This window comes from Microtus ochrogaster, chromosome 8, assembly GCF_000317375.1.
Source record: "Microtus ochrogaster isolate Prairie Vole_2 chromosome 8, MicOch1.0, whole genome shotgun sequence".
NCBI classification, from domain to species: domain Eukaryota; kingdom Metazoa; phylum Chordata; class Mammalia; order Rodentia; family Cricetidae; genus Microtus; species Microtus ochrogaster.
Window position 1 is genome coordinate 7,507,965 of NC_022015.1, and position 25,727 is coordinate 7,533,691.

The window sequence follows — 25,727 nt, forward strand, 5'->3', positions numbered from 1 at the left end:
AGCTTTGGAGCCTGTCCTGGAACTCTCTCTGGAGACCAGGATGACCTCAAACTCAGAGATCTGCCTACCTCTGTGTCCAACTGCTGGGATTAAAGGGCCTACCTTAAGACTTCCCTTTGACCCTTGTTTGCATTCATTGGTGTGACTGATTTTGCTGTTGTTCATGCTATGGCATTTCTCAGCACAATTCAATGCTTTGTTTTATAACTATTTAGTATACCTTCATCATTTTGTTCTAATAATCTATCTATATTTACTTGTTTTTAACATATTCATTATCTGTGAGCAGTTGTGCAAACCCATAAGGCTCTAACTTTAGCATTCCAAGTGGTAGTGGACAGTCTGCATCCTCTGATTTCATGTGGAGGACTTGCCTGGACTTGTGTGGGGCACCTCACACATAAACTCTCAAGACATCAACTAAGAAAGTGCATACATTTCAGCGCCACAGATAATCAGTGCTAAGCTAGGGCCTTGAAGCCATGGCTTTGTAAGTACTTCATTGGACAATGTCTTCTTCAGACATCAAAACTGCATAGCTGCTTTTATCTCTCACTTCATAAATATTCCAGGATCAAAAAGAAGAGATAATAACGAACACTTTCAAGAATAAAAGAAAAGGAGTCATGAGATTGGTTGAATTGAGTGATTTATTTCAAAAACAGTTTGGGAGAGAGGCACCCTGATTAGTGGACTCTGAAGTTTAGATATGATATTTTTTGAAAAAAATCATTATGGCATAGAAATTTAGAATTTATCCTTTAATAATTATCTAGGCCAGCATCATTTTATAAATTTAAAAAATAGATTTAAATCAATTAGTTAATTACTTGATACCATGAAGTAAGTTACTAAGGGTCATGAAAGAATGCATATCAAGTCCAGGACAATATCTGAAAGAATTTCTCTTTTTTTTATTTTTGCTGGAGTGTGTATGCATGCCTGGTAAATATATATTTACATGTATGAGTATGTATATAAACTGTGGAGATCAGAGGTTGTCTTTGAGCCTCCTTCTCTACCAGTCTTCACCATAAATATTGAAGCAAAGTCTCACTTGAACCCAAAGTTCATAGATCTGGCTAGTCTAGCTAGCCAGCATGGGATCCTCCACCTCCAGAGGACTAGGATAGACAGGCATCCAACTATCTGGTGTGGTGAATATGAACCACTGAGCCATCTTTCCATTCTCCTGAAAGAATTCTTAAGCCTTTTTAAATGGCTAAGAATTGAACCTAGACTCCTCATGCATGCAATGCAAGCACACAGATGCTGAGTTATACACCTGGCTCTCTTTTTCCTTTTCTTATGTTGAGATAGCACTGTTCAGGATGGTTTTAAACTATGTAGCCCAGAATGGCCTTGTACTTGTGACCTTCCTGCCTCAGCTTTCTAAGTAGCTGGAATTACATGTCTATGACACTCAAGAGAGAGGCAAAGATTTCCATCAAACATGTCAATTGGCTAAAAAAAAATTCTGTTTCAGTAGAAATGATAGGATAGAACAATAATCAAAGGCTTGTAATTTTTAATTTAAAGTATTTCAGAAAAATATGAAGGCTGTGAACTCAAGATAATTAGAGGTCAGGAGTTAACTCTAATCCTAAAACCACATCATAAGATAGAAACATCAGTAAAGAAGATCAAAAGGGGAACAACGTGTTTCCTAACAAATCCAGTAATAACAGTTCAGCAGGAGAACAAGAAACCTGTGTTTGGCCATTGTTGAAAGGACTGAAAACATTCTATTATGACACAATAAAAAGAAAGTTGCAGAAAAGGGCCCCCTCGAGACTCTTGTTGAGTTTCCAGAAATTGTTAGTGATTAATGAAATGTATATATTATATATTTTTATACATTCATATATACACTAATGAACATTTGAGGAAGATAGACCCAAGAGTTCTAGACAGCTAAAGCTTTCAGAGAACACATGCACAGAGAGGAGCAGAGGGAGAGAGAAAGAAAGAGAGAGAGAAATCAAACTCTGCTTTAAAGCAAGTGAAAAAAGAGCACACATATTTGTCACAGTCAACACTGCTCCCTAAGGGATTCCAGGGAGGACATGCATCATGCCAAGTATAGGGACCTCCCTGACACTATTGTCTGCACTACTGACAACTATGAAAACTTCAAATATCTAGAGACAGAAGCCGGGAGAATAGACTGTTACATGCCATACCATGGAGCAGTGTGTGGAATATTATACAAAAGTGAAAATGCCTATACTACACAGAAAAATAGTCATGTAGTATTGTCATGAGGACACAAAATAGGTCTCAGAAAACCACAGGGTGGCATCATTTTTATAATATCCCAAAGCAAACAAAACTAAATATATTGTTTAGAAACTAATTCAAAATTATTTCAGAACAAAACAGAAGATAACAGCAAAGTCCAGGCACATCTAAAGCAAAAAATACACAGATGAAGAGCACATAGGCAGTCCTGAAGATGGCTGTCTCCAGCAAGCTAGACCCTGGGCCCATGAGCTTTGTCCCTGTTCATGAGCTAAGCATCAGCTCCATGTTTAAATGACCCACTTTCTTATCTGTTCATTTCCATTTTTAGGTATAAAGAAAATATTAAAAGTCAAAACTGTCCCCTACTTATTTCTTGAAGCTCCCAAACTAAATGCTGAAAAAAAATGTAATGGATTTTCAAGAGAAAATGCAAAATCCACAAATGCAAAGGGGAGGGGAGAATGAGGCTGGCTCCAGAAAGCCATAGGGAGCTGCCTCTGTCTAAACAACAGAATGCCTGGAGCACCTTCAACACCCCTCCCTGTTCACTCAGAGACAAACCTGAAACAATTACCCATGTCTGCTAACATTATTAGTGAAAAGAGCCAGGGGGAAAAAACCTTTTAAATCTGAGGCGCTAGAAACAGGCCAAGAAATCTACAGTATCTTTTCAAAGAAGAAGCCGAGCAGAGAGAAGTTAAGGAGAGGGTTTAACTGAATAGTGTGCTACCTGGACTGTAAAGGGAGCCACAAAACAGCTGCAGACAGAGTTAGCCACAATTTCTCCAAAAGGTCTGAGGCCTCAAAACACTTGTTCAAGCTCTGATTCCTAGAGTGACATTAAGAAAATGACCAATTTTCAAAAATTTGAAAGGAAATACACCTAAACTCAGAAATATACTAAGCATTATTCCTACGCAAAATAGTTCAAAGTAGCAGCAAGAACACAAGGATTATCAGGAGGAAATATATTTTAGAAGAAAAACTGAATTTAAATGAAGTTGTAGCAGCACTGTTCTGACTACTCAACCCCTTCCTCGCCAAATTGTGAGCAGAGTGTGAAACCTTAGTGTTCACTTGAGATGTTTGAGATGGTACTCTGCAGGGACTTTAGTGAGTAATCAAAGCCTTTCTGTGTGTATGTGTTCATGTACATGTGTATAACATGTATGCATATGTGTGTGAGGGTGCATCCATACATGCACAGGAGGCCTAAAATCTAGGGGTGTCTCCCTCAATCACTCTCCACTTATTTTTTGAGATTGTACATGGAACTCAGCAATCTGGCAAGCCTACAGGATCCTCCTGTCTACCTCCCAGTACTGGAGAGGTCTTTTAAGTGGGATCTGGGGATCAAACACTTGCCTTCATGGTAGAGAGACAAGCACTTCACTGATGAAGCCACATCCCTCTGGCTTTTTACTATGTTTTTATACATAAATCTCACAAATGAAAACCAGAAAAGGTTTAAAGATGTTAAGACTTCAACAACCAATCAAAATAGGGGTAAAACCCTAATATTCATATATTCTGCCTTAAACTTGTCTGATGCTACAGCATGGCCTGAATGTCAAGGTGCTCTCATTATTGCTCCACAGGATTTCATAGATTGTATTGCAACAGGAACATTGTTCCTGACAGGAGTCTGAAACCTCATCCAAGGCTCCACCAACCTCAGTGGCTGACAACACTGCATTCCACATTTCACAGCAGAGAAGACTGGTTTCCAGTGGGGAAACTTTAGTATTAGCTTTTCCAGAAGGCCTGAAAGGCCAGCAGAACTGAATTGCTCTTCCAGAACACAAGAACACCAATGCCGGCAAATATTAAATCCCTTAACACCCTGGGATATTTCCTACCGTCTGAGGCATGCAATGAGATTTTTATAATATTTCTCCTCGAAAGTTTCTTCAAATAACAACTACTGTAATCGTAGTTACAATAACAATAGCAATGATAGTTGTGATGAGAAAAGTGATATCCAGTCCCCACAATCCAGCTTCATGGAATGAAGGAACTGAAGAACAGAAGAGTTAAGTCACACATGCAAGATCTCATGGCTATGAGACAACTCTGGCTCCGTTTGAGTGCTATCCTGTGTAGCCACAGTATTCCATGTGCCTTAGTGACTGACTAAAGCTTGATTTTAATAACAACACTATAATTTTGGAGGTTTCAAAGAGAATGACCCCCGTAGGCTCATGTGTTTGGATACTTGGTCCCCAGTTAGTGGGACTGTTCATGAAGGATTGGGAGGTGTGACTTTGTTGGAGAAGATGTGTCACCAGGGGGGCAGACTAATTAGTAATCTCCGCCTCCTGGTTGTAGATCAAGATGTGAGCTCTCAGCCATTTCCTCACTTCACCATCATGGACTCTAGCCATCTGAAACGGCAAGCTAAATTAAATGCTTGCTTTATCACATTGGTCATGGTGTTTTATCATAGCAATAGAAAAGTAACTACAAAAATAATGATGCACATTTAGGGTTTAAAAAAAAAACAAAGCAGAGGAAAATTCAGTGGTGTGCACCCTGGAGTTCAAGTTATAAATGCTGAGTGACCACAAACTCCAGTATCTTGCTTTAGTTCCAGCTCTAACTCCATGTGGCAGTTTGTAGTGTTTTTATGAGTTTCATGAATCTTGGACTCAAACCCAAATCTACCCCAATCTAACATATGACTTTCAAAGCTGAATTTTCTCATCATTTTAACTACACTAGACAGCACCTTTAGTACAATGAAATATATAACATATACCCTACACTTCAGTGGGAACACAGACCAGATGACTGCTTAGAAATGTAAATGATACCAGTGTGCCTGCTATACACAGAGACAGACAATCATTCTGGTTTCCTAACAGTTACAGCATTCTTTGAGAATATTGTCTTACCAGAAGCCCAAGCTCACTGCCCTTTGTGTGTGAGCACAGCAAGATGGATCTATGTGTTTGCATCACCCTGATGGTCTAAGGCACACCATTCAATGGAGCAAATTCATACTCTAGTCTCTGACCCAGTCATGTCTATGGAACCCTGCTTAAGCTGTGTGCTCTCCATGCTCTCCAAAAAGACTTCAGCCAATCTGATATTTCTGCCTAATTCCAAGCACTATTGCTTTCCCATGATAACAGTAATTAATACCCAAAGGGGAGTCTTGAAAAGTGCAGAGAGTCAGAAAGTCTTGTCAGACACTTGAGAGTTTTCCTGTTGTGTCCTTGTCCCTCACGTGACTCCCACTCTTGACTGCAACCCATCCCAGGGGCCCGGGATCATATACTTAGTAGTGTGGTACACAAGACATGACAGTGACTGGAACTCTATTATTAAAGAGAGATTAAACAGCTGTACATTATGCTGAAGCACTCGCTCTTCCCTCCACAAACAGACGGTCCTGGATTACAAGCAGCACTTGACCGTTTAAATCACGACAGCCACCACATTTAACCAGCTGGGCCATATTCTCCTAGCGCTGCCTATTGACCTCCTCAGTCGCAGCTGCTCAAATGAAATTCTCATTAGACAACTTATTTTCAGAAGCCAAAGGACTCTCTGATTAAATATATGTATTTAGATATAGAAGTCCTTTTTAAGTATTCATTTTCTGACAACTGTCGCTTATGTTAGGGCCCAGTTACGCTGGCAACAAGATGGGTGACACCAGGATAACTAGAATTCATCATTTAATCACAGCCGAAGGATTTTTATCTTGGAAGCATTCTAACCTGACTCTATTAATCAAAGCCTTTCTGTGTGCTCTCCCCACCAGTAGCAATAGGCTTTTATACAGAAGCTTCTGATTCATTCAGCCCACCCCTGTGTTTATCTTCTCACCCTTTCCCTACCTGCCACCTACCCATTCGTCTACTTATGACACTAAATCAAAGTTAAATTCACAAAAGGTGGAACCTCTGTTCACCTTCCCATCGGCTTCACTGTTAGAGGGGGGTGCTTCTGACAGAATGTCATTGTTCATCAGATTCTCTGCAATCCAGTCAGAGCAAGGCTCGGGGAGAACAGTAATACAGTGAACGAAGGCCTCCGCCTGGAACATTGCTGTTTTGTCATGTGAGCAATGGTTTAAAATGGACAGGGATAAACTTTATATAGATGAGCTTCTTCACTAAGAGGAATGAGAAGGAAGGTGCTTTTAATTTGATAAAGAGTTGAAGCATTCTCTGGGAATAACTCCAGAAAGGTCTTCATTCATCATGTAATCCATACAGGCTTGTCAATCAGCTGATCCTAAAATATGACCCTCAAACCATGAAGGAGACATAAGGCAGAAACAGAAGACACATGTGAAAAACTCTTACATGCCCTGTAAGTTGGCATGTCTCACCTGAGGGGCTGGACCTGAGTCTTTAAAGAGCCAAAGTCAAGCAGAAGCTGAGATAACTGTTTGACCTCCAGAGACCTATGCTATACTCATTTTAGAATCAGAAATCAAACCTACATTTTAATAATCTTTCTATATCTCTTTGTTCTCCCAGTATATCATTCTATTCTACTACCAGAAGATAACTGGAATTAGTATTCAGGACTGAAGAGGTGACTGAGTGGGTATAGTAGTGACTGTAAGAGTGCCAAGACATGAGTTCACAATCCTGGCACACATGTAATGATGGACATAGTGGTGGGCATTTATAATCCCAGCATGCCTATGCAACCAGAGAGGATGAGATGAGACAGTTCTTGGTAGCTTGTAGGGCAGTTAGCCTGATATCCACAGTGACAATCAACAAGAAATGCTACCTGCAATAGGGTGCAGAGTCAGGGCTGACACTTGAAGCTGCCCTCCAACCTTCCCACAGTCACTAAGGAAGGTATGTTGTATAAAGACACTTGGGTATGTGCATACATGCACACACACACACACACACACACACACACACACTTAAAAATGGGATTCAAACTAAAAAAAATTATAAAACTCAATAAAAATTAGAAGCCATGCCTTGCTCCCATTTGCAAACCATATTTGTTCATTTCTTTTACTGATTGTATTACCACCAAGATCCAGTTGGACATCCTCTTGGTTTTCACACTTATGCATCATCTTCTCAATGCCTCTCCTGATTCCACCTCAATATGCAGCCCTCCTTCCCATTTCTGCTGGCTTAGTTGAGGCACCTACCAGCTCTAGCCTAGAACAATGTCCTTAATGCCTGTCCCTGCTCCCATCCACCCTACACCTAAATGCCAGATTCACTTTCTCTGAGGAAAGTTCCAATCCTTTTCTTCCTAGGATAAAACACTTAGCAGTTCCTCCATTGTTTTCAATATAGCATTAGAATTCCTTAGCCCAAACTGCAAAGCCTGTCACCATCTGAACATGGGCTAGTTTTTTCATCTTTATATATCACATGCAAATTCAACTCAAGTTGGAATTTTCATGGCTGTTTTAAGTGCAATGCCTGTTCCTCAGCCTGAAATGTCTCTCCCATGCATTCCACCTATAGAGACCCTTTCATTCTCCATGACTAGTTAGGAGTTATTCCCCATAGAACCCTCCTTCCTTGTAAACACCCCAAACATTTTATCTGTACAGCTTCCATGGAACCTGCCACTGTTAGACTTCAAACTAGACTTCATTCAATTTATGTTTACACCTTTTACTAGAATATGAATTGTTTAAAATAAGAGATTACTGTCTTATGCATTGTGAGCATAGCATATCATCTAGCATCAGAGATCTCAATATTGAGTCCACAGACCCCAAGAGATACGGGCTGACAGAACTCAGATGGAAAGGCAACCTTGCTCAGATGGAAATTTTTGCGTGTCCTTAAGTGATGCGTGAAAACAACAGTCTACTGTGGCTACTATAATGTCATCACACCAACAACAGGCAACTCTCTATCCCACTGCTCTCGTTAAAACTGTAGATGCTAAACTAGAATGGCATCAATGGGTCCTACCTTAAAATTTATTTTACTATATTAGTGAAGGATCACATTCTGCCTTATCACATTTTAAAAATTATTTGGCAGTTTAATATAACTCACTTCTCTCCAAGTCTAGTATTTTATTTTCTGAGTTTACCATGCCTCTAAGGAAGGAAAAATATAGGCTTCAGTAGACTATTAGAGTCAGAGAAAATAAAACTCTGAAAAAGCAGAAGAGTCAGCACAGAGTTCACACACTAATGATCACATGTTCTCCATAATTGTTCATTGGCCTCTCTGGAGCACATTTGTTCATGTTTTAAATAAAGACCATTATGTACCAATTGTCTTATTTCACAATCTAAAGGTAAGTGGGATAAACATACTAGAGCTTACTAACAAGTTGGAAAGAAATAAACAGCTTGTCACCTAATGTTGAAGAAGCAATCAGTGAGTGCATCTGAGCACACATGTACGCACAGCCACAGGTGACAAAAAAGCCACAACCACACATGGATGTATAAAAAGATACATATGGATGTATGCATCAAGCAAACACAAAAACTCTAAAGGTCTGTAAATGAAGAGAAGCGACTGTAAAGATGAACATCCTGACTACCTCAGTGGTCTCCATAGACATCATTACATTAAAGTACGGTGGAATAATTGACATTTATAATGTGATAATTATCAGAGATGTCTCAAAATCACATAGTTTGCAGCTTATAAGAGACTTTTATATTCATTGAGTTAATTCTCAAAATGTTTGAGTTACCATATCAAACACAGGACCACAGCAACTTTTGAATTCTGTGACTTAGAGAAACTAAAGAACTTGAAATTAAGCAGGTGTTAGGGCTGCAGTTCCTAAGTTACCACAGAGCAATGCTGGGTCGTCAAAAGCATCTATGGACATGCCAATAATCTGATTGACATGACAAGGACATCAGCAAGATCAATTAAAGATAAACAAATCTTTACAAGAATAAAATTAAGTTAGGTGAGCACTACCAGCTCACCAAATCCTAGTTCCTCTACAGTGCCTTGGAGGTCAAAATTTCACTTACAAGTGAAAACTCCAGGGCTGTCAGGCCTGAAGTACACAGATAAAGAACACATGCACACAGTCACTGTAATAACCACACGAAGCAGACTCCTGTGGAGAGAGCGCGGGACAGCTATGCAGGACAGCTATGAGGGACAGCTATGCGGGACAGCTATGCGGGACAGTTATGCGGGACAGCTATGCAGGGCCACATCACAGCCCCACCTCAGAGGTCATTACCTCTTCAGTCTATTTCAACATTCAAGGGGAACATGAAATTTAAAATGTGTAACAGCCATAAAGTGGCAGGAAAAATACATTAGAAAAAGAAGGCTCATTTGGTTTTTAAATGGGACATAGGATCACAAAAGAAACTATCTGCCAAAAGGAAATAAGAGAAAACGCACCAAAATTGTAGTTAGGAAAATTCCCTTGCTATCTTTTTTCAGGGTGATGGTTAAAATAAGTTCAAATCCTTGGGGTGTTGTAAAAATCAAGCAAAATGCACAGGTTTTGAGAAACCCGGGGCTATCTGCTTAGCACTGCTAATGAACTTCAGTCAGCTATCACCATAGTAACCTCTGAGTGACTGTTGCTAGCTTGTGGCACTTAGACACCTTGCACCCTTGGGATTCTGGTCATTTTGCTATGGCCAGAAGAAACGCCCAGAGGGGAAGTCCACATACCCTCTTGTTCCGACCGAGTCATCTCCTCCAGCTTCTTCTGCTTCAGCGTATCCACCACGTCAGCAAGGCTCCCTTTGCGGCGTTCCGGGGTTCCAAAAGTAACACTGCTCATTATCTCCCGCTCCCGACTCCCTTCGTCAGGCTTATGTGGTGAGGTAGACGTATTTCGGAAGGAATATAGGGAACATAACTTATTATTCTCTGACTCCTAGAAAAATGAAATGAGAGTTAAAAAATAGTTATTAGTGTATATCATTCAAAACCACTCCAAAATAAATAAATAAAGTCCCTAACTAAAGGTTAATAGCATGTGATGGTCACTGGATCAAATAAACTATATCAATAAAATAAAATAACACACTCAGTTAAAAAAAAAAAAACCTATTCTTCTGCTAAGCAGTGCGGAACTCTTAAGTAGTTAAGTACCCAAGGGACTAAACTTAAATCCCAGGTTCAAGCTGCTTTGGTTTTGAGATAATAAAACAACAAAACTGGACATTTTGGCTTTTCATTCACTCATGCTTTGGGTTTATGAATGTTCAGGTTCGGTGAACCCGTATTAGAATTGATAAAGTTTTTCTCCCCAATTGGGTCTTCTTATCAGCAATACTCTCCCCACAGACCAAACACAAAGATTGTTTTTTTCTCATTTAGAAACAATGGAAGTTGGTTTCCATGTCCAACATTCACTGATCACTAGGAATTTAAATAAAACGTCTAAACCTCTGAAAGAGCCAACAATCTGAATATTTTTGCACGCTGGGGTTTGTGGGAATTTCTTATTTCAATTGCTTGTCCATAGTCACAGAAGCTCCCGTCCACTCCTCAGCTTGCCCCTGATGTTCCAGCATGCTGTAGCATGCTTCTCACGTGGCATTTTAAAACTGTGTTTAACAACAATAAAATGCTCATTGCAGAAATGTTTGCACAGAAATTACTTCACAGTATACAAAAGTTTGCTAACTGCTACTAGGCTCCATCTATCAGCTGCAGCGGGGGTGGGGGAAGCAAATCTTAGGTTAAAAAACAAACACCACGTGGGAGTTTTTTTGAAAAGGAAATAGTTTTGTTATCTTTGACTCAGAACTGAGGATTCAGAGATCAAGAGATGGTTCAGCTGCTAACAGTGCTTGCTGCCTTTGCAGAGGACCAGAGGCCGGGTCCTAACCCTCCCATGGCTCATTTCACAATTCTGTAATTCCAGTCTCTATGTGCAACTGTATTTACACATTCATACTTACAAACTCACACACAAACCCATACATACACGTATTTTAAAATAAAATAATGATAAAAAACATTTAAGAACCAAGGATTAGAGGCAACTCTTACATGGCTAGAGCCCTCAAGTAGTCCCCCATCCACCTTATCTGAATAAAAATGTTCTTTTCCTGATTAAAAACAACAAGGTCTGTGAAGTGTCTTGTCTTTAGAAGCTTCAAAATCCCAATGGCTCCCAACCTCGTCCCTTCTAAAAGCAGCCCAGCCAGCTTGAGTGAAGGAGGACCGGGACTGGGTCAGCAGCAGAGCACTGGCCAGGCATGCACAAGGTGCCAGGTTTGGTCTCCAAGAACAAGCAATAGAACTAAATTAGCACTGAAAAACTAGGAGGCTAAGGCAGCAGAGCTGGTGCACAATGGTGGGGGAGAAACTGAAAGTGAAAGCAGCGGTCTCCCTGTGCAGTAAATGAGACAATAGCTATGCTAAAAAGGTGCTGGGATTTGGGAACTACTGTCACTGTTCATAAAGTGAAGGGGGCCCTATTTTCAAGGTTGTCAGGACCACAGAATGAAGTAGCACTCAAAAAGCCTCTGTGCATGGTCAGTCATCGTCCCCCCACCCCCAACTGAGGTGATGCCCTAAAGGAAGGGGCAGATACAGAACTGGGAGTAGATGGGTTGTGAAGGAAAAGCATTGATATGACCCTGAGATTAACTTAAATACCATGAGTACCGAAAATCTACTAACCTGTCTGTGTTAAATGGATAAACTGCATGGTATGTATTTCAATCTAGTTACTTAATACTGTGAGATAAGTCTTCAGCTCCCTGCCTTCGTATTGTTACTAGCACAGTGCTGGGAGTGGGGGTGGATGTATGCAATGGCTTCAATCTGAAAAAACTTGAAAAGGACAAAGTAAATGAGTGAAACAGAATTCTTTATCTTGTACCTAAGATCACCTCAGTCACCCATGAAAGAATCACCATCTCAGTTAACATGTACAAACATTCTGTGGAGAGAGGCAGAGAAGCCCGTCTTTGAGATGCCTACTATGCTTAGGTCTTCACTCCTTAGGATGGTCAGTTCATTCTCCATATTGTGCAAACAAAACCCCAGGAAACACAGCTGCCACTGTGACTGTGGTATTGATGAATCAACAACATCATGAAATCATTTATTCTTTACTTTTCTTCTGATGCTCATATAGCCTAAAAATCAAAACTAAAACCCTGGCACAAGCTAAGAAGAGCTGAGTGACAAAAAACCAGTGGCCAGAAACCTGCTCACCTTCAGGTGACTCCACTGGCCAAAATGAAGGCCTTCCCTTCCCATTGGTATCAGGTGGCTGAAAGGCTCTAGAGAGGCACTTCAGACTAGAACTCCATACATGCAGTGCCATTTGTCCCTCGGGCTCAAGTTCAAGCAGTTCTATGAGCTGGCTGTCACTTCCCTGTTAGACTGTGTTCTTTCTTTTATGGTCATGGAATGTGGTTACAGCCATCCTATACCAAGGACAAAAACCATGGGCTCTTTTGCTTCAGTGATGACCCACGCTGTCCTCTGTCCCACTGTCTGTGCAAAGTGCCTCTATACTATCAAGTACAGAACATGAGGTTGTAAAGTCAGGATTTCTCTTGTGTATTGCAAAGAACTTTTGTAATACATTGCCAAGGCACCAACATGAGGGATAAGTAAAGTCATGAGAGGCTAAAGATGTATACATTTATAGTAGCCTTTGGAAACATGGGGGGTGCCTATCACTTTTAAACTTTATAAAACAATAAACACAGGGTTTTTTATGACCAGAGATTTACCCCTAATTCATTTGAGTAAAACTGACAAGGAAGTCAATTTAGCTTTAAAAAATTTGTCTCATGAGACAGCAACAACTCCAAATGAGAGGGAGAAAAAGGATGAAGTGTCCTTTTCCACAAAGACTCAGAAAACATCATCGAAGAGAGGATGGAAAGATCCTAAGAATCAGAGGCTGGGGAGAACTGTTTCAAAATAGGGTTCTCTGGATATGACAGGGACATTGCACACATGAAGTCACAGAAGCTGTGGCACCTGCACAAGACCTGTACAAGATCAAGCTGTCACACACTCCAACATGGCTAGAGGAGGGGCCATGCAGCTCCACCCCTAGTTGAGAGCTCTTGGCAATTGATATTGCTGAAAGGAGGGTCAGCTTTCTACAGCAGTACGGCCTGCCAAGTAAAATAAATATTTAAGAAAAATGTAAAGTACCAGATAAGAATTTGGGAGGAAGATGGGCAAGATCGCAGTTAGGGGAGTAGGAAGTTACAATTAAAACCATTGAATCTTTGTGTGAACTTACCAAAGAAGTATCATTAAAATAGAGGGAAAAATATATGGAGAACAGCAAACGAGCTTTGACACAGCATTTCTGACCACCCCAGAGACTTGCATCATTGTGTGGAAATTTTCTTAAGGAATAGGAGCCTAGTTTGTTTGTAAGTTTCTGGGTCCAGACAGGTCCTATGCTAGACCAACTGAGGCAAATGTGCAAAGGCTGTCCTACATTCCCAGCAAGAGCTCAAGAACATGAGTACAGTGGCTCAGAGACATAGGTTCCGGCTGCCCGGCAGGAAATATTGCTCCCTAAGAAGATGGTAAAATAAATGTACATGGGAACTGGAGAGCTAGATCCACCTGTAAAGTGCTTGCTATGCAAACATGAAGACCCGAATTCAGATCCTCAGCCCTGATGTAAAAGCTGGACATGCTTTTGTACACTTACAATCCAACTGCTAGGGACACAGTGACAAGCCAATCCTGGAACTGATTGGCCAACCATTTTGCACAAATGGGTGAGCTATAGATCCAGTGAGGGGCCCTGTCTGGAAATAAATGAGGAAAGAGATAGAAGACATCCAGTTTTAACCCTAACCTAACAAAGGACACACACACACATATAGTACAAAAACAATTTTGTAAAGTTTTAAATTGTACTTAGCCTTAACATTGTGATGTGTATATTTTTTTAAAAAAGACAATATCAATAACTCTAGTGAGCTGTGAGTTTTTATAAATAACAACACAGGAGATGACTCCCCTCCTTTTGATCTTTCTTTGGAAAATAATTATTAAGTTACATGAGTGATCACAGGAATATTACAAAAAGCCAAGAATGAGGAACTCAGTGAGTTCTGGAGCCATTGTCACATTCAAAGAAATTTACAATAGACTTGTTTTCTCTTGGCCCCTAATCTCAATGGTTCCATCAAAAATAACAGTAAAGAAAAATGTTAATATAATTTAAAAGAATTACTGTGTCAACACAAGACTAAGACGACACAGATTCAGACTGTGCAAAAAGCACATCACTGTAGATCTATTAAAGACGTGAAATGCATGGGGATGGCTGAGAAAAGCAGAGTACTGCAAAAAACATCAGTAGATCCAGAAAAGAAAAGGCCGTTCTCACAAGTCAAGAATTTCAATGAAAATGTTTCCCAGTGACTGAGAGGACAGATAAGTAAATATTTTTAAACACAAGATATTTTTAATTGCTCAGATTTTCCAGAATTCTTACCCCAAAGTGAATGTTGAGCAGTAGTATTAGACGGAATTTGAATTACTCTAATCTATGCCTCTGCATGTCTCATCAAAGTTCACAGCAACTGTATTTCGGCTCTGAAGCCCTCCTGACCCCACAGGACTGCATGTCTCATCAAAGTTCACAGCAACTGTATTTCAGCTCTGAAGCCCTCCTGACCCCACAGGACTCGCCAATCTGCTACTGCCCAGATTACACATCGAAGAACTCAATCAAATACATGTAATCCAACAGCTAATGATATGCTATAATAGGTGATTCTTTACTATTTTGGATGTCATGGAAACATTTATAACTGAGTTTTAACTCTTGAAGTTACATACTAGAAGCTGCAAACTGATGAACTTCCAACAAAACTCTCCAAATATATTCAAAGAACTAAAAATTAAAACCAAGGGAAGATTTCTTTAACAACCATGTGAGTATATAAACAAAATCCTTAAAATCTATATGCTTAAAAGAACATAGCAGACAATGAGGACTACTGAGAAGTCAAGAACAATGGCAATGGGTTTTTGATCCTACTGCACGTGCTGGCTTTGGGGGAGCCTAGGCAGTTTGGATGTTCACCTTACTAGACCTGAATGGAGGTGGGCGGTCCTTGGACTTCCCACAGGTCAGGGAACCCTGACTGCTCTTCAAGCTGATGAGGGAGAGGGACTTGATCGGGGGAGGGGGAGGGAAATGGGAGGCGGTGGTGGGGAGGAGGCAGAAATCCTTAATAAATAAAAAAATAAAAATAAAAAATAAAAAAATAAGTAATTAATGATACAGATATAACATAGAATACCACAAAACCATCAAAATTCCTCTAACATAGTTGAATATAGAATTTATCATAGAGAATAAATATAAGCAATCTCTCTGCCTGATTATAGGGACTGTTTGAGAGCACTGTGGCTTTATACACATAAAAGAGTACTTGAAGACCATTGAAAATCATAGTTTTGCAGAATGTTTAATCACGCAAATATTCACAATGTACTATGAATGAGAAAATAGGTTGGCAAAAATCTTTAATATACCTATTTTGAGAAAAATATGCACATTTAGAAACCAAAATATCTAACAAACAAAATACTGATGATGCTATTGTTGAAATATTATTTTCTTTTTGAGGTTCCTTATTGAAAATATTTTATATAGATAGCATCCTTAATCAAAACAAATATAATTTTCAAAGTTGATTGTGGACATTTAAAATGTTGTATGGTAAAAAAAATTTTATTCATAGAAAAGGTACTAATAAATAGAAAAAGGACATATATCACAGCATTTAAAATATAAAAGTGATTACTTCTACTTGTGCACAAAGGTTAGTATCTGCCCCTCCTTCCTTCCACCAGAAAAATATATTCTAAAACATTTATGATGATTTCTAAATGATGGTAAGATTACTGGGAGTCTTACTTTATATTTTTACTCACGCAGTTTTCTACTTTCATCAATGAACAGATTACTTTTGTAATAGAGAAAAAAGTTATTTTGGAGTTGGCCATTTAGGAGAAATGGAAAAGAAGCACTCATGAGCTAAAGCCTGGCCTGCTGAGGGTCTTCAGAGCCCTCCCTTTGTCGTGGTCTCCTTGAACTTCCATCTGCAAATGACGCCTTTCAAATAATACCTAGCACTAAATGTAATTATTTACAAGAGAATCCTCATAAGCTAAAATCTAGGTCCTCACTTCTGTGGTTTAAATATATACCCCTTTAAAACCGCTACATTAGACTCTATGACCTAATCATGGTATTAAGAGATAGGGTCTTGGTGGGCGGTCCTTGGACTTCCCACATGTCAGGGAACCCTGATTGCTCTTCAAGCTGATGAGGGAGAGGGACTTGATCGGGGGAGGGGGAGGGAAATGGGAGGTGGTGGCGGGGAGGAGGCAGAAATCCTTAATAAATAAATAAATTTTAAAAAAAATATTAAATACATTCAAATATTCATGAGTGGATACTTAATCCTCTATTTTTCACTTAATTTAGTATTAAAAAGCTGAGGCTTCATATTATTACTTCCTTATTAAGTGTATTTTCAATAGAATCATAGTGTTATTTTAGTTTGTAATAGTCTTATAGAAACAGCCACCTTATTATGATTGTTTTAGATAGTTTTCTGTTTAAAATATTTTGAAAATATTATATTCTAATGTAAATTTTCTTCATTTAACCTTATTTTATGTATTATATTCTAATGTAAATATCCTTCATTTAACTTTATTTTGGAATATAATTTAATGACTGGGAATAATAATAAAAAGAACATAAACATGTTCATGTTTCTAAAAAAAATAAAATAAAATAAGGTGATGTCAAAAAAAAAAGAGAGAGAGAGATAGGGTCTTAAGGAGATAGTTACTGATGAGGCCAAAGTCCTCGTGGATGAAATTTGTGTCCCAAAGAACCTGGTAACAACTTAGGTAGGCCCTTTTTTGTCATCCTCCCTTTCAAACAGTAATTGTCCCCCTCTCTCTAGGGGGTGCAGCAATGGACACCTGTTACCATCTCAAAGCTGAACAAAGTTCCACCAGACTGAAACCACCAGTGCCTTGATGTTAGAGTTTTCTGACCACCTTAGTTTTCTATTACTGTAACAAATACCTGAGATAAATCAACTTATAAGGAAGAAAACTTCACTTTGCCTTATAGCTTTAGTGGTTTTGATCTCTGACCTATGAACTCCAAGCCCATTTTGGGCCTGGGGTGCACGTCATGATGAAAACATATTAAGGGGAAAGGTTTAACCATGGAGAATGTGGGAATGAGAAGGGAAGGAGGGAAAGAAACCAATATTAGCAGCCTACATTCCCCTTCAAGGGTACAACTCCAATAGCTAAAGCCTCCCAGTAGGTTTCGCTTCCCAACACCTCACAAGATCACCCTGCACTAAGAGCCAAACTTAAAACATACACATTAGGAACATTCATCCAAACCATGGCACCTGCTTTCAGAGTAACTGTGTGGTATTTATAGATTTCTGTTTATGAGATTTTAGTCAGGGGATATTTTGTTGTAGCAGCAGAAAGTACTAATACTCTATTACATCATTTCCTGTTCACCCTCCAAAACTGTGCAACATCAGTCTATGTCCCCTTCCATATTAAAGTTGTTGAAATAGCTTAAGAGATCATATTAATAGCATCTAAGTGAGCCCTGTCTACCTTCCTCTCTCATTTCTCATTTGGCATAATTCTCAGGCCCCTTATACAATCTCCATATATCTTTGAAAATACTCCACCAGCACTAAATACTGAATTCCCAATCTTCATTCTGAGTGGGAAGCAAGCCAGCCCTCAGCAAAGGGATCTCCACCAGGCCACTTGGGTGGAGCTGGAAGGCTAATACCTAAATGTGGTTTTTTTGACTCCGAATCCAAAGTTCTTTCTATTCCACACACCTGGAAAACATTCACCTCCATAGCAAGATGCTATGATTCTAAACAAGACCACTTTGTAAGCTTTTCTGTTTCCATTCATCTATCTCCAGGAAGGAGATTTTCTTACTATAAGTCTAAAAATGTAATATAATTAACCTAACCTGGGAATTAGCAAAAGGAAATTGTAGTACTTGAGTGCTGTCACATAACAGAGCCTTCCCAAATTAAATACATATAACAACAATCAGAACTACCCGGGGTCTGTCTCAAAATTCCTTGTGATGCTGCAGTTAAGTCTGTACAATGGCTGGGTCCCAGAGACTTCCCTACTCTTAGAAATGTGGTACCTGACTAAGTCTTCAAGGGCTCTGCAGTGGCTAGGGTTTCATGCCTTCCTCTATTTCCGTGGGACTGCTGTCCACACCGCTCAGAGAGAGTCAGATGAAGGTTATTGCCGACATTGTTTAAGTTAGTTACAGCTTTCTATGCAATACTTGAATCATTGAGGCTTGACCACAGTCCAGAAGATGGAAGTTAGACTCTACCTTTTTTATAGGATGGAGTTATAATTACATCCTCAAGTAGTTGCTATGAGAAATGAATCACTTATAAAGCATGTCATAAGGTACCCACTATTAACTATTCAGGAACTCTTATTACTATGTCCTTTGTCCTTTTGCTTCGTGTCACTTGTCACTTCGGCATACTGTCATGATAGCCACTGGCACTATTTTTAGGATTTTATTCATACTGATTAATCTGAATGGAACAGTGAGCCTAAACTACATTATGACCTTTGCTCCCAAGCTGAATCCCTAAGTACTGGCTCCTCACAAAACTCCAGAAACATTAGCAATTAGGTTTTTTTTTTCTAGGAATGTTATCAGTGAGCACTTATCCTAAGTGCACCTGAGCTATCTCCTCCCTTACACAATGCTCTGAGTCAGCTAGGCTGCAGTCACACCTAGGTGAGGAATGTAGATGGGCAGTCCTCATAGACAGAGGAGTGAAGAGGACTAGAGGTGCTAACATCACAAGTGGTGCTCAGAGCTGGGAGCTAGACAGCATGGGTCAGGAATGGGATTTTGCCTGTATACTGGAGTCAGGACCCATAAACATGTGGAAGTCATTGCAGCTGAGAGAAAGGCTTGGGAAATGACCTGCATAGCTGCATGAATCCACTCTGGGACTAGTTGCCCAATGTGACTGTTGGGACAAAGCATTGGCCTCTCTTTAGCCTTCCTTGAGCCCATAAACAAAACTGAATGAAAAGCATCCATTTTGCTGCATTGTACACTGTCAATAGAATGTGTTTTCTTACTTACTTTTTCTTTTGAAATATTGGCTCATAAATCCCAAACTCTCCTGGAACTAAGTAGCCAAAGATGACATTGAACTTGTGATTCTCCTGCCTCTGTGTCCTGAGTGCTGAGATTACTGATATGCATCACCATGCCTGGTTTATGCAGTGTTAGACCCAGGTTCTGTACACACTAGACAAGCACTCCACCACCAGAGTGACATCCCAGACCCTGATGCCCATTTTAGGTTCAGCTTTTCTAGTTACAGTTTTATCCTTACTTTACCTGATTCTCCCGAAATATAAGGATTATTTAAATGAAAAGGTGTGTTTATTCACCACCAATAATATAATTTATAACTGTCCAGTGAAGAAAGCTAAACAAGTTTCTCAATGTTTTCCAGATTCATGGTGTGTTATTCTTTGAGATTCAGCACAAATAAATCAGAATTCTGGGGTAGTCTTAGAGTTTTTAAACTTCTGATATTTTAAACACACTTCTAACAATCTTCACACTCTATAATCTGAATAGCTGAAACTCTTGTTTAAAGACTAAAAGATGCCTAGCTTAGTACAATGGAGAACAAGAACCTACGGAACAGCCAATGAAAACAGTTCAGGTCTCACAGTAAGGGGGATCCCAGGTGCATACTGTCCATTCCAGGACGGTCCATTATTTTGCACTGAGAATGTGATATATCTAGAGGGATAATTCAAAGAATTTACAAGAACTATACTAAGTATATGAACTCACTGGTGAGCATTTTGTCTTTAATTATCCTTCCTGTTCTCCTTTCTAAATGCTATATCACACATACATTTGCTTGCATACATACATTCTTGTGCTATAGGCTAAGCTCCATCAAGGAGAGAGAGCATGCAGCTTTTTTCCTTATGAGACTGGGTGGTATCACTTAATATTAATGTCCTTAGTCCATCAATTTTCCTGAAAATTTTGTGATTTCACTTTTTAAAGTTGAATAGCATTCTGTTTTCTATATGTACCAGATTTTATTATCTGTTTATCTATTGATGGACAACTAGATTGGTTCCAATACCCTTTTATAGTAAAGAGATCTGCAGCAAACATGAAGAGCAAATATCTCTATGGCAGGCACAGAGATCTCTGGGTACATGTCCAGGAGTGAAATATTGTGGTTATATGGTAGTTCTATTTTTAATTTTTTGAGGAGCCTCCAAAACTGATTCCTGCCATGGCCATAGCAATTTGCAAACCCCAGCAACAGTGATTCCTGTTTTTCAGCGTCCTCTGCAACATTTGTTAGATTTCTTGATAGCTGTTATGACTGGGTGAGTGCCACCCCATTCAAAAATAATGTTTACTGAGATTCGAAATCATAGATTTGTTCTTGAATGCTGATCCCACTCAATATATAGTGACCATCCTTAGCCCATACACAGAGTTATTTGAAGAAAGCCCAAATCAATAATCAATCCAATTTATTTAATTATAGTGTGTTCTTGGAAATTCTAGAGAGAATTACAGAGGTGCAGTATCTACAAAGATGCTAAAAACAATAAGATATCAACTAAAAATTGATATAATAAAAATAAACTAAAAGTTGTGCTTCCTTTGACAACCTAAAACAAACATGCCAGAGGGTCAATTTTCCCTGTCAAGGTGGAGAGTTCCCACCATGACCTCAAGTCTCTCTGTGAACACTGCTTGTATCTACTTTAAGTTACAATGGGCTGTTAAATTTGTATTAGATAAGTGGCATGTATCTTCATATCCCATATGCATCCAGTGACATTATATACACACAAAATATTTGCACCATGCTCAGATGAAGCTTTTCATGTCACAACTTTACCATCACTGTAGCCCCACCCTCCCTAAAGAAAACGTTTACATCAAGAAAAAAATGTTTACCCATCAATGATACAATGTAGAATTATAACATACAGCAGTTGAAAAATAACAAGTTTATCTTTTTCTTCCTGATTATCACTTTAAAATGTTTTCAGATGACCCAAAACCCACCTGCTGGTTGTCCTGTGGCATAGGCCTTCTATTGTCTTAGTATCAGGAAAGGGTTGCCTGCTCTAGGTTCTAATAGCTTCTGGCTAAAAAGGAAATTTAACTTCTTTAACAAGTTGAAGACTAAATGTCTAACACATGAATCATAACTTTTGGGTTTATCATGACACGTAACAAATGGAAGTTAGTATATTGACAAAGAATACGTAGAAATTAAAGAAAGGGAGGGAGGGGAGAGAGGGAGGGAGGGGAAGAAAGGAAACCTTAAAGCCCAAACTGTGGAGACAAGTTCGTAAGAACACCTTGTGTTGTCGCCATACAATCTCCCTTTCATGCTAATGTCCTCAAAACCATAGTTCTGCAGTCACAGCCAGTGCACGGATCCCTGTGAAGAACATGGAATGATAAACTCCTTAACTAGGGGACAGGCAGTAGGGCCCTGTTTTTCTAGTATAACTCCCAGTTTTTGTCCATTTAAGCTCAGACAACTTAATTAAACTCATTTAGCTTTAATTCTTTTCTCTCTAAGATGGAAGCAATAGCACTATCAATAAAGAATAGACCTCACTGAGTTGTTCTTAAATGCATGACTAAACATAGGACTCTTGGACCTGTGCCAATTATATAAGCACTGAATGATGGTGGTGGGGTGGGGGGAGTGATTGTGGAAAGCCCTGACAATCAACTGGGTGGTTTTTCTGCAAATACCTCCCCTTCAAGGAGGACTCACTACCTCCCAAAACAGTCTATCCCATTTCGGGAGAGATGGTAAAAAATTATCTTTATAGGAATATAAAATTGATTTCAATGTATAAATCTGTCCCATGAAAACAATCAGATTGAAACACTTTCAGTACAAACACACGGCTGACCATAGTACCTTTGTATCTTATTTTTCTGAAACTGGGGTAATATCCCAGTTTCCCTCATTTCTTCTTCATAGGGATATGATCCAGAGACAGATGCGAGGTGGCACATGCCTTTACTCCTAGCACTCAGAAAGCAGAGGCAGGTGGACCTCCATTAGTTTAAAGTTAGCATGATTTACATAGTGAGTTACAAGTCAGCTAGGGCTACAAAGTAAGACCCTCTCTCAAATAAATAAGTAAGGCTGGGCGGTGGTGGCACACACCTTTAATCCCAGCACTCAGGAGACAGAGGCAGGCTGATCTCTGTGAGTTCAAGGCCAGCCTGGTCTACAAGAGCTAGTTCCAGGACAGGAACCAAAAGCTATGGAGAAACCCTGTCTTGAAAATTCAAAAAAAAAAAAATCAAATAAGTAAGTAAATAAAAATCAAAAGACAGTTCAAGTCAAGTATGTGCCAGCTTGGTTTTTCGCTCTCCTAAAGAGTAGTGAACTGAGCAAACTCATGAAGTCACCCATCAACACTGCCTTAGAGCTGCTCTTCTCACGGTCAGGAACCCTCTTAGATGACAATACTCAGTAGTGTTTGGATTTGTTTTTGTTGTTGTTACTGGTGTTGCTGTTGTTTGGGGGAGGGGCTGGTAGTAGGCCTTAAGCATTTTCAGGCAGAAAGGCTAATGTTGAACTTCTCAGAGGCCAAGCTGTCGGCTTCTACATCAAGGCTCGGCTCCTGGCATACTCACGTGCCCGTCATCACAGGCAGTCACTCACCTGGAACGTCACTGGGTGCTAACAGTGCTGCTAGGCGGAACCAGCTCAAACAGCTCAACTCTAAAACTGAGAAGTTAAAAGTGGTTGAGATCTGGCAATTACAGCTCAAATCTTCCCTTTCTGAGATGAGGAAATTCAAGACAGGAGTTAGAGTGGCTTTCCTGAGGTCGTGTCACTACCGAGCCGAGCACGGGCTTTTTGTAAAGTAACAAACTTCTTCTGATGTGTCTCCTCCCAGTCACCAGGGACAACAACTCCACTGAAAGGAGGATTCCCCTAGTTTCCTGAGGCACTGGGTGTGGGGATTATGCAGCAATTGGACATGCTGCACACATTCCTACAGACCACAGATCCCCTGTGCAGAGAGGCCCAAGATTCCACAGTTTTTATCAAAGCTAACTGTTTATTCGAATGTCAGCTCCATTGCCTTCTGTTATGTTCTGTGCAGTTGTTTTCCTCTCTTTCTTATCTGAGAGACACTGGGGTGCTTAAAAAAATAACCGTGTGTTATCATTATGGTTGTTACAACCAGCAAGACAACAGGAGTGCTTGAAGTTAGACAAACCACTCGGGCCATTAAGTCCCTCAGGCCTTTCTCAGCCCAAAAAGCTTCTCTTCCTTGGATTCTGTCCAGTACATGCTCCAATTTGAGGGCTTCACTGCCAACCAAAGTCTTCAAACATCTTCCTAATACATCAATACCTACGGTGAGCTTAACAGGAAACTTGTGGTAATCTAGGAAAACATGTAACATCGCTAGCATTCTGCTTTCAGTTTCTACAATTAGAACAGATTATGGGCAGATTAAAAATGATCTCTAGAGGCTGCAGTGCTGCAAAACTACCATCCACCTACCCAACCATTCATGTGTCTACCTACTTCTCTCTGTATTTGCAGAAAAGGGGAAAACTAGGCGCTTAATGTCCCAACATTGACACAAAGCAGCAGGAAGTCTAACCTGCCATCAGGTCGCCTGGTGCCTGAACCTCTGACTTTCCCCACCTCAGGCAAAAAACCTTCAACTGATGTTACTGGACAATCACATAGCCAGGCACCAGTGCTTTCCCTCTGAGATGGAACTTTCAAATACCAAAAATCTAAGATGCATCCCTTAACCTATTCTGTCATTTTCAAAAGAACAACAGTCAGAACTATTAGACTCAAGTTACAAACAAAATACAATAGTGTTTGTGCAAAATGAAAGTGTGTTATCAAAGACTAAAATGTGCAAAATAAATTAAAACAACTGAAGGCCAAATATTAATAATGAATTCAAGTGCAAAAGTTCTCTCAATTTCTTAATGAAGACAAGAAGGAATTAGCTGAAGAATTCCGTACAAGAGAATATGCATAAATCCAAACCACCTGTGGACTGAAAGCATGCTATACAGTCCTTCGTAAGCAGAAAAGTATTAGTGTCCTCAATTTGTTTAATCACAGCTACTTACCAATAATTACAAAGACAGAGACAGACACACACACACACATACACACAAACTTCAAAATAAAAATGATTGATTTTCATCTAAGTGTTCTAGTCCTTTCTTTTCTATTTCATTGACATTTCAAGTCAATGAGTCCCTTCTATGACACCACAATAATTTATCTGTGCTTAAAAGGGCACAATTCAATCAGAAATCTGATGGATTTAAGACTATTGTATTCAAGGTACTCTTAACACACTGGTGGTGAAAAATAACTTGAAGTGAAATTATAATGAAAGCAAACATTTACAAAATAATTTCTAATCATTTTGTTAAACAAGATTTTCCATTTTCTAGATGATAATGAAATATAAAGAAGATAAATTAAATAAATGCATAAATATTCATTCTAATTTCAACTTGATTGTAAAATTTTATTAGTGAAGGTTTGTAATTTATACTTTGGATCTAAGAATGCAGATTATGCAAAGATACATCATTGAACTCAATTTGCATCACCTAGAAAAATAATACCTATGGGTTATGGGAATACAGTAGCACCAAAATAATAGTTAGAAGGTTAATATTACAAAAAAAAAACTCATGGAAGGCTACTTTAACAAAAGGAATAATAACTTAGTGTTGCTCTTTTAAAAGGTTACACTTCTCTCTTGGAAAGCAAAGAAAACTTTTAATTGAGAAGGACAATCGAACAGTGGGATAATTTGCATACTAAGGTGATGAAGGCACATTTACTGGAGGCTTGTATAATAAAGATTTGATGTGTTTGTAGAGAGAATAGAGTGGGGTCTCTCCCGCTTGATGCAGGAGGTTTGAGTCCTCATTAGAACTTTTCAAACTCTCCTCTAAATGGTGCAGGTAGGATTCAATTGCCTCTGTTCCCTTGGAATAAGAGACGACAGATCCTAAGGAGTGCAAACAGCTCTGATTTGTGGTTTCAGTGCTGTCTGCTCCATCTTATTCTATCAGTCTAGAGGGCTGGGAAAGTGAGTTCATGCTCCCCCAAAAGTTCAAAGTAGTCCTGCAAACCACTACATGCCACTCAATCTATACCTCCCCAATAGAATGTTGCTTAGAACATCACAAATGTTCATGTTTCATTATTATAATTACTGTTTTCATTCTGATGATATACCCAAATCCAGGCAAGAAGGATGGCATTAAGAATTTTGAAAGAATGCATACATGAGCACAAACCACCTGCATACTGAAAGCAAGCCTATGGAGTTCTACTTTAAGCAGAAAATTGACAATACTCTCTACAGTAGACCAGCAACACAGGGAAGAGCAGCACAGTGACAATACTC

At 39.4% G+C, this 25,727-nt stretch overlaps 1 protein-coding gene across 6 annotated transcripts in view; it reads right to left on the bottom strand.

Moving 5' to 3' along the window:
* Positions 1 to 25,727, bottom strand: part of Sox6 (SRY-box 6) — a 556,070-nt gene that overhangs the window by 276,359 nt on the left and 253,984 nt on the right. For all 6 annotated transcript variants that reach the window (XM_026781359.1, XM_026781360.1, XM_013347706.2 and 3 more), the window contains one exon: positions 9,864 to 10,071. In XM_026781359.1, the coding sequence (XP_026637160.1) occupies positions 9,864 to 10,071 (208 nt within the window). The remainder of the gene's footprint in view (positions 1 to 9,863; positions 10,072 to 25,727) is intronic.